Source organism: Vicugna pacos, unplaced genomic scaffold (genome assembly GCF_048564905.1).
Source record: "Vicugna pacos unplaced genomic scaffold, VicPac4 scaffold_115, whole genome shotgun sequence".
In the NCBI taxonomy this organism is placed as follows: domain Eukaryota; kingdom Metazoa; phylum Chordata; class Mammalia; order Artiodactyla; family Camelidae; genus Vicugna; species Vicugna pacos.
The window spans coordinates 23,669-34,072 of NW_027328795.1; the positions used below are offsets into that span (position 1 = coordinate 23,669).

Below are 10,404 nucleotides of genomic sequence, written 5' to 3' on the forward strand. Positions count from 1 at the left end.
GCCATCTCAATAAGAATAAATGTCATAGGGACATACCTTTCTAAATCTGTTTACGTGTTTTAAAACGATCATAGCTAGTGAAAAACACGAGTCTTGGATCCACTACTTCTTAGGGTCTGCTTTGCCATCATGGGGAATTACATTCTACAGAGAAGGCTAATTGGATCTCATTGATATTTGGATGATTTTGCAATGTTCAAGGCTTTCAAAAGCTGACCGTTTTGTATTTTAAACTAACTACAAAGTTATCTTCTAGAAGTTGTAAGTCCTTAGCTTGTGAAGTGCCCAGTAATTCAGTTTGTATATGTCTGTGTCTCTGTGAACGTGTATGTGTGTGATTTCAGGAATGTAGCAATAAGTTCCATATAGCCTTCTGAAATCTTTCTCCTCCAGTTCAAGGTGTAGGTATATATTTACACAAATAAATTGATACTCTTTTGTGATTTGGCATATTGGTGGGAATAAGAGGTTCTCATAATTGTTTCAGAAGGGTTGGGGAGCATGAGCTTAGAAAATGGGAGGAGATAGAGGCAGGGAGGTTCTTTAAACTTTGTGCAAGATGAGAAACAGTAGCTTTTCTTTTTTCTTCTAAAGCAAACTGGCACTGAATTGTAACATACTAATACTCAGAATTGCTTTTCTGATCAGAGACAAGTGCCTCAGATTTTTCAAGGCAACATGAATGATGAAATGTGTTTTAGCAGTTATCTTTAAAAGTAGTTTTATTTTTCAAGTATAAGTCTATAGACTGTTCTTTTTTTCCAGCTGTACAAGAATTTCTCATTGATCCAGGCACGTGATCAATGTGTTTAGTTTCTTTGGGTTATTTATTTTTTTTAAGTGCTTGATTCATTCTGGTGTGAATGAATGTTTAAAATTTCTGGATTTTGATCTTTAAAACTTGCTGATTTATCAGAACTGCAAAAAACCTGATGTTTGTTCCTTGTTTGGTGGGGCAACCTATTGATTTATGTTGTCTGTTATAGAGGGAAATTCTTCCTCTAGCCTGTAGATAATTAAGTGAATGGTTTGCAGTGTGCCTTAAAAATTATTTGAATGCATTGAGCATGTTTGTCCAGTGAATTTTGGATTGAGTCATAATAATGACTTTGCTTTGATTCTGTGGCTTTTGTCCTCTCCACAAGAATTTGAATTCTCTGTTGCATTTTGTATTCGTGTTCTTAACAGGGGAAGGAATTTTGCATTTTTTACAGAGGTGGGTTTTCCTATCCCCTCTGAATTCCTTCTGTAATTGATACAGCGAAAATCTGTTATTGCAGTGCTTAATTATTTCATAAAAAATTTTTTGGCTTAATCAGAAACAATGACCAAGAATGATAATAAAAAATACGAAAACCTTCCTTCCTTTGAAGAATAGAAATGAGGTGGTCAGGCTCACGCATGCTTTGTACCTGACACACTTACTCTCATGTCATTGTGTATCATGAGTCGGAGATGGAGTTGCTTCAGGTTTATAGATTTTTGTTTTAACATTTGTGTTGAATTCATTCTCTAGGCATGATGATTCCTGTTGCCTTTGTGGAAAGTGTAGATGAAGGGAAACAAATGCTTTGTTTTGTTTTCAGGAGGCCTGAGATGCTGATGAGAAAAGAGTAGAGGGTGGGCTGAGGAAAATAGTGATAGACCCTCACCTCCAGGCTGAAATTGATGAACAAAGAAATCAATTAAGTGTATTGGTATTTGACTAATAGAAGTCAGACAGCCCAGACTGTCTAGTTATGCCCAAAGGAAAGTACTGAATTCACCTGCAGAATTAGGTGCTTTACCATGTAGAAGCAGCTTAGAGCAATCAGAAAAATCAGTCTTATGATGAGATATAAAAAGAATATAATATCTTTTATTTCTGAAACTTTTCTACATTAAGTTGTGTAGAGCTAAAATTAAGTTTCAAGCACCAGGAGTTAAGAGTTTAGGTGGTTCTGTGGGATCGTTATTCAGGGATGTGTCTAGACCCTGCTGGAGTGGCCGAAGCTGGCAGGAAAAGATCCAGAGCCAGGATTTTTCATCCTAGGATGTCCTCCATAATGGTTCCATGTGGGAGCCCATGATTGAGTTAACAAGTTGTAACACATCCCAGCCGCCTGTCAACTTTAAGAAGAAAAAATGTGCTTATTAACTGCTTTAAAGCAAACACCTGTGCATCCTCACTCCTGTCTCCTTGCCATAAAAAGCAGAGACAATGCCTTGCTTGCATATTTGAGGTTATAGATAGCACACTGCTTATTGCACAGCAATGACCCAGGCCCTCAGCTATAAACGCCAGGCCTGCGTGGTGTTAGATAGTCTATTATCCCCAAAACAGGGACCAGGCTGGTCTGGTGGTCTGCTTTGTAATGAACATGTCTAAAAAATGTATCTTGTTCCCCTCAGCCCATGACTTCCCTAAAGGTAAACTAAGCCTTAGTACTCATGGTGGAGTCTACAATCTCTGTCTCATCCCTTCTTTCCCCAAGTTCCTGCCTACTATCTCACAACTGTTATTGACTTTTTACTTTGATTATACACAATAAATATGGGAGCATTTGAGAGACTCGTGGATTTGGCTCCCTAATCCCTCTCGCTTTCTTTCCTTTTTCCGCAGTCTTGAGAAATTCATTCCGTGTCGGTAAGACTTCCGCCAGCCAGAACCCACAGTTCCAGGTGAGAAGGATGCAGGCTTTATCCCTCCTACCCGAGGGAGAGAGAGGAGATAATTGAGATATGCTCCCCTGTGGTCCCTTCCTGCCCCAGGGCCACTCCAGTTCACCTGCAGCCTTCTGGCCTCTGCTCACAGGGCCTCTGTCCCAGGATTGACCGCAGCCTTTTATTCCCTTGTCAACATTCCCTGTGCCTTTCAGAGGTTGCTCTCTTCTCTGCAGTTCAACCCTGGCAGATGTGATGGTGGTCAGCGTGCTGATGGGCAGTTACTTGGGGACTCCCAGGAGCCATGCTGATTCTCCTGAGTCATTCGGGGTTACAGAACTGTCAAGCACTGCAGGAAGCCCATTCACGTGAGTTCAACACAGCATTACATCACTTTCATTTTATTTTTGAATTTTCAGTGGAGAAATTATTTGTAGCACACTGTTCCAGATTTTAGGCCGCCTGCTTTCCTCACCACCATTTCCTTGTTGGCTCTGGTGCTTGTTTTAAGAACCAGGTTTCTTCTCTGGTCATTTGTAGCAGCTGGGCTTGCCGAATCCTTGATTTGCATTTGAAGCAGAATGCTTCTTCGTGATGTCAAACTGATTTTCCTTGTCATGTCTGAATATTTCTTGTACACTCAGCAACAGTTTCAAGTGAAATGCTCTTGTCCAATTTCGGTTAACTAATATTTGCTGATCTCCTGCTTTCATGCTGAGGGCAGTTTCTTCTTCCTGTAATAAATGTTAGCAATTTGCATTTACTATGGAAAGTACTAATCCGAGGTGCTTTTGTTCTTAACAGTTTTAATACAAATCACCCATTAAAATGTACAGCGGATTTTACTCTATGCCCAGAAATGTGCATCCCAGTCAATCTTAGAATATTTTCTTCCCCCCAACAGGAAACCCAGTACGCATAAGCAGACATTATCAACTTCCCCATCCTCCCCAAGCCCCAGGGAGCCACTCTTCTGTCTCTGTGGATTTGCCTGTGCTGAACATTTCATGCAAATCGAGTCACTTCATGTAAGTGGAACCGTCTATTTTGACTGACTTCTTTCACACTGAGTAACGTTTTCAATGTTTGTCCACGTTGTGGCCTGGGTCAGTACTCTATGCTTTGCTATTGCTGAATAATATTTCACTGTATGGCTGGGCCCCTTTGTTTACCCATTCATCACGTGATAGACATTTGGGTTGTTTCTGTTTTTTGGCTCTGAAAATTAATGGCGAAAAGTAATGGTGAATATTCCTGTAGGAGTTTTTATGTTAACATTTGTTTTCAGTTCTCTTACTTGTGTGCCCAGGAAGCAGAATTGCTGGATCATTCAGAAGCCAAATGTTCAACTCTCTGAGGACGTGCCAGGATGTTTTCCAAAGTGGTCACGCTGTGTTACATCCTCACCAGCAATGGCTGCGGGCTCCGCTTCCTCTGTGTCCTCATTAGTGCTTGTTAATCTTTTTTTGATTTTAACCTATTGTAGTGAATGTGAAGCGGTTTCTCCTAGTTGTTTTGACTTGATTTCCTTTAGAGCTAATGTTATTGAACACCGTTTCATTGTGCTTATTGGCCATTTGTATATTTTCCTTGAAAAATATCTTTTCAGATTCTTTTTTCATTTTTTAATTGAGTTGCCTTTTTATTGTTGAGCTGTGGAATTTTTTTTTTTTGATACACAAATTCCTTATCAGATAAATGATTTGAAAAAATTTTCTCCTGAGTGTTGTTTTTTCACTTTCTGGATGGTGTTTTTTGAAGCAAAGTTTTAAAGTTTAATGAACTCCAATTTATCTCTGTTTTCATTTTTCCTTGTGCTTTTGGGGTAATATTTAATATCTGATGTATTTTATTAAAACTTGTATATATAAAATAACTTAATTCTTAGGACCGTTCTAGGAGATGGGTGCGGTTGTTGTCCCCAGTCTATGCATCGGAGACTGAGATGCAGAGAATTTGACTGACATATTAGTGTCAAAGCTACCCAGTGCTGTGGGAATTCAGACCCTCATGTTTTTCCCTAGCATCTGAGCTCAACACCACCATGCTCCAATCTTTCCAGGAAACGTTAATGAAAAAATCTTTACTTTTTTGATTTCTTGTTAGATTTTTTTCTTATTGGGGACCTCAAATTCTCATTTTCTTTTCGGATATCAGTGTCGATTTATTTTAGGTCTCATGTAGGGAGAAGCATTGCTATCAGTTAACTTCTTTATTACTCACTCTCCAGTGATGATTGTTGCTAGTTGATCTAATCAAGTCATGCTTAAGTCTTTCCTGCTCATGACACTAACAGCAGAGTCATGACTTATAGAATGCTCAAAGAAGAAAGTACTTGATTGATTTTATTTTGCCAACCAATCAAACCAATCAAATAAAACCCTGGTGTTGACACAGACTATAAGCCCTCCAAAATAGGGTCACTGTCTTCATTGTGTTTCATTTGTTGGGTCACAGTGTCTGGATAGTGCCTTGCTGTCCAGCAGTTTTGTGAGGATACGGTGCTCGTGAATCATTGTAAGGACAGAATTTTGACAACAGACTGTGTTGTTCATTTCACGACGGAAAAGGTAATATAGAATTACTGTTCAGATCTGTTTTAAAATTAAGCTTTGAATTTTGAGAATAGTTCAAGAAGCCATACAAAGCTCTTTTTCACTAATTTTAGATCTATCTTAGACACATTATGTATACATAGCAGAGTAACTTATCAAGTAGATTTGACAAAGGAGTGTTATATTGATTATTTGTTTTAGTTGAAATATTCTACCAGGGATAAAGTCATAAGTGCCCATAAATGAACAAATATATTTGTATTTCTATGCAACATGGGAGCAGACTACATATGTTTCTATATAATATATATGACTGTGTGTTTTAATCTTTCTGTCAGTGTTTTAATAGTTTTTCAGCAATTTTGTAACTTTAGAATTCTTCTAAAAAAATCACCCCCAATTCTAGTGCAGTTTGTACTGTGTATCCTGTCTTATGCATGGGATTCCACTGTCCCCTCAGTGAGGAATTTCCTCTCCTATTGTGTTAGGAGCAGAGTTAAAGGAACTGTGATTTCTAGGCCTTTGCTCTCCATGTGTTTGCAGTTGGCTCTCAGTCACGATTTTCCCTTTCCAGAGTTTTCATTGTTAAATTAGAATTTCTGAAAATAACTATTAATATGTTGCATTGGTCTCCCTAGAAACTTGACGTCTTTGTGCTTTTCAGTTTTCAATTTATGAAAAATGCAAATGCACTCTTGTTTTTAAGTTGTCCTATTTCAATAGATATTTATCTCTTAATTGATAGAATAATTTTTCCCAATGAATGAATTGGTGTGCATGTTTTAAAGGATAACTTACTTTTTATTTTTCTTATTGTAACAGTAATATTCATTGTAGAGAATTTAGTAAATAAGGATTAACACAGTAATAACTTCACAATGGCCTCTAATCTCACCTGGAGATACAGTTGTAAGGTTTGAAATTGAGAATTATAAGTCCTCTCAAATTTTTCTTTTTCAAGTGCGTATAGGTTACTGAGATCCTCGAATTCCCATATGAATTGTAGCAGCAGATAGTCAGTTTCTGCAGAGGAGCCCGCTGGGATTGTGATCGAGACCACGTTGAATAGACGGATCGCTCTGGGGAGCACTGCCATTCCAAGAGCACTTTCTTTTGATAGGGGAATGTGTGTGGAGTGTCTGTCCTGGTATTTAGGTCTTCTTTAACTTTTTTTTTCAACAATGCTTTGAGTTTACAGAGTATTATTTTACTTTAATTACCTTTGCCTTTATATTGAGGACAAGTGTGCAAGGTACTGGGATCAGAAGTGTATTTGAGCCCCGCAACTTGCTGCCACCATGGACGCTGCGCTCTTGCTTCACCCGCTGTACAATCTTGCACAGAATACGACCTCAGTAACTCTCTCTTGAATGAATGATTATATGATTGTTGGATGATGCTTGAGAGTCCTTGTGATGATTTTTTTCCCCAGCCTTTCCCCAGTTCTTAACTATGCCCTTTCTCTTCCTAAACTCCAGCCTGGGTTTCAGCCTGCCTGTGGCATTGATTTTCCTTGTCTGTGGACTCTTCCTTTCACTGGTTCCCGATAATGTTACATGTGGGCTGTGGAAACTTGCTAGATGTCAAGAAAGAGCTAATCCATTGTAGGCCAGTATTTTTAGAGTTTGTTATAGTTTTATTGATTGAAATTAAATGAGGCTGCCCCCTGAGCCCTCCCATGAGCACTTTTGACCTTCCTACAGCTGATACTGCTCTAGTTGCTGCATGTGCCCTTTCCCCAGCCTTGATTTTGTAATTGAATAAGTCACCATCACTGGAGCCCTCTCTTTAAAAGATAAAGAGAACATTTGCTCCTTTTCCCTGTTTGGGGACTTCAATGAGATGAGATCCCAGATAAAGAATGGAGCCCCACCTCTTTCTGACCCCCGCTGTTTCTGTTCATTTCTTCAGGGGAAAAGAGTACAATTCAACAGTATAAAGATTGATTGTGAGCTAATGAGATAGACAAGACAACCGATCATTTATTAAATAACCTTTCATGATAGAAACAAATGTATTATACACACAAACAGCACACAAAGCACTGTAGTACCATGGTTACAATCGTGGGTCCGAGTTCGTGTCCTGCTCTGGAGAGACCAGTCCTGTGAGATGGAGAACTGGTAAGTTGGCTTAGCCTCTCCAGAACTGGTTTTCTGTCCTGCAGAGACGGGGCTCGCTAGGCGTCCCCCCCGTAGAGGTGCTGTGGGGTGTAAATGACGCGCGTGGGCAGCCTGAGCACAGCTGCTCATTCCTCGTAAGTGCAGGGTAGCATAGCTTTTGCGGTGATGGCTTTATGACCGCCCCATGTAGACTGTCAGTGCTCTGAAGGGATGCCTTGTGGTTTGGAGATGGGATTCTCACTTCTGTAAATACCCAAGTATAGTGTTATTGGGTCCTGCTGATTTCAGTCTATTCTTTAGAAAGTACATATTGTAGATATATTTTTCAAGCATGCGTGCTTTTTTTCTTTTACTATTTAAAGTTCTACCCTCTCATCTCTTGGTGTTACTTTTCATGGAATCCAGGAAACAGTCCTAAGCTACCTGCCTCTTCACACTTTTCCGTGGTGGTTTCCTTCCCTGATTAGAAGAGGGTTTTGCATAGGAAATTTTATTTTTTCCCCTTTTCTTGGAGTCTCTCTCTCTGTCTGCCCATCTCTCACCTCTCAATCTGTCCATTTCTCAACCCACTGCTTCTTCTGACATGTTCCAAAACGCATTTCAGGTAGCTTACAGAAGAACAGATACCAAATAAACAGGTGAGAAAATGGGGCCCAGTTCAGACAGTGAGGCTAGGAGGCGAGCCTGTGTGAGGGTTGCAGGCGTGAGACACATGCCTCTGCCATGTGACTTATAAGATCGACAGCAGCAGTGTGCTTCAAGCTCCCAGCAGACACAGGGAAGCAGGATTTGAGGGAGATGCTTACTGGCTGTGAAATAAATAAGTGACTTAGGAGAAGCCCAGCCTTTCCAGCTACTAAGGCTTAGGAGAATATTTTGAGTGTCTTCCAAAATCAGAGTATGGCATCTTTTCTTTTTTCAGAGTTCTATGTATAGTTGGTTACATTCTGTACCTGGAAATTTCTCCAAAACTGCTTCCCACGTGAGTCCCATGGCTCGGGGATTGGGTGGTTCTGCTCATTGATGGGGGTTGGCCAGAAACAGAAAATGAGAGCCTCAAAGGGGCCTGGGATTTGTCAGTTATGTTTTGTCTGTGCTGTAGGGTTCAAGAAATGCTTTCACCGTTTCTCTCCATCTGAGGCGGCAGCGTAATCTCTTACCAGCATCAGGAGCTCAGGGCCACGGGATGGTGGGGGCTGACTGCACTGCCGTCAAGACAGCTGAGCTAGTCACTGCAGGTGTGGTTCTTTTACATACTGCATTTCATGTTCTTTACTAGAATGTTTCAACAGGGAGTTAATTAACTGAGTTAATTAACATTTAATAAATAAGATCTTTGTTGAAAAGACAGTTATAGGCAGAATATAAGCTGTGAAGTCTTTAAAAACGGTTTCATTACTGAAATTTCATTTGGGGAGATACACGGTTTATCTTATATATGGCTCTCTTTTAAAGTAACAAAGAAACAAGACAGAAAAGGCAGAGGATGATTTCTGTTCTTCCTCTCGGCTTGCAGGTGCCCTCACCCCCAGTAGCATCAATCAAGACACCAGCACTGACACTGGCCGTGCTCAGAACTGCCTCAGCCCTGAAGACACTGCTGACAAATAGAAGGGGGCCACGCCCTGTTACAGCAGGTGCTCTCACTTTGTGGGTCCTTATGTAACTTCGTGGTGTTAATCAGGATCGCCCGTCCTACATTGTGTGATGCTGCTGCTTTGTCTCCTAGTTACTTGTTTCTCTAAGTATTCTTGTATTATTCTCCAATGCATAGTACTACACACCTAAAAATGCTTTTTTTCAGATGAAAAAGAATGTGCATTTAAAATAATAACTCTGAAAAAGGGGGCAAAAAAGGCTATCCTTGTCCCGCTATTCAAAGATAATAATTAACACGTTAACGTATATTTTCATCAGTGTGGATCACCTCTGTCATAAAAAACCAGAGAGCACTCTGTGACTGTTTACTGTGTGGACACCTCCATTTTCCATTCGGCTTTTTATATGTTTTTCTACAATATTCTATCTCCTCTGGCATGATTTTTGATGACCAGTATAGCATTCTGTCTTGTGGAGGCATTGTCCATTTTACTTCGGACTTAAATAAACTTTTAAATTCCAAGTATACTTAACTGAAATACTGAAAAGAGAACTGTGGTGGTAGAGGAAGGCCCTACCTCCCTTCCCCTTATTTCCGAAGAGTAAAAACTGTTGAAAATTTGATATATATGTTTCATGACCTTTATGCCTATGACATACATATATACACACATATGAGAATTCCATGTATACGTGTGTGTATATATGCTTTATTTAAAAATGAGACCATACTATATGTTTTTCTGCAGCTCGCTTTAATCACTCAGGTGTATATCATAGACGTCCTCCCACTCCAGACTCACAAGGTCCTTTCAGATAGAGTGGAGGGGTCTCCTGATTTGCGGGTGTGGTCTCTTTCCCACGCACACCTTTGGTGAGAGAATGCTGTGGACAAGGCCCTGGACCACGGCAAAACGCCGGCTCCCTCATTGCTCGCAGCTCGTCGTGATTTAACGCATCATTGTCTTGATGGTGGACAGTTAAGTTTTCTCCATTTTCCACTGTCAGAAAGGATATTTGACTGGCATCCTTCTTGTACAGACATTCCTGTGATCTTTTATGAGTATTCCTTTAGTTAAGGCTTCTGGAAATTTAGTCCCTGGATGTGACATTTACATTCATCACAGACTCCATTCAAGTAACTCTAGAAATTCCTTCCATAGGGGAATGAAAAGATGCACAATTACTTATGTAACCAATTCTCTATTGCTGGATATGATTTCACTTCAGTTTTTCTTCCCACCATTGTAAACAGTGCTGTGTAAATGCCCTGATGGGTACATCTTTTTGGACTAAATTTGTTTTTTCCTAGAGGAAACGATTCGTAGAAGTGGTGTTGAGTCATTGTGTACGTACGTTTTTCAGAGTTTACATATCCATTGACATGTCGTCCTCTGAAAATGTCGCTCATGGTTTCTTCTCCCACAGATGGACACTAGATAGAATATCTTTTAAAAATATTTGCCAATATGATGAGCAAAAGT

The 10,404-nt window shown here is 39.9% G+C and overlaps 1 protein-coding gene across 1 annotated transcript in view; it reads left to right on the forward strand.

Annotated features, from left to right (window-relative positions):
* The window catches only part of LOC140694972 (uncharacterized), a 31,865-nt gene extending 21,921 nt beyond the window's left edge, over positions 1-9,944 (forward strand). The window contains exons 5-11 of the mRNA XM_072957968.1: positions 2,603-2,661; positions 2,859-3,011; positions 3,548-3,671; positions 8,244-8,303; positions 8,462-8,559; positions 8,838-8,958; positions 9,670-9,944. Of these exons, the coding sequence (XP_072814069.1) occupies positions 2,603-2,661; positions 2,859-2,954 (155 nt within the window). The 3' untranslated portion in view covers positions 2,955-3,011; positions 3,548-3,671; positions 8,244-8,303; ... (1 more) ...; positions 8,838-8,958; positions 9,670-9,944. The remainder of the gene's footprint in view (positions 1-2,602; positions 2,662-2,858; positions 3,012-3,547; positions 3,672-8,243; positions 8,304-8,461; positions 8,560-8,837; positions 8,959-9,669) is intronic.
* Positions 9,945-10,404: the final 460 nt, after the last annotated feature.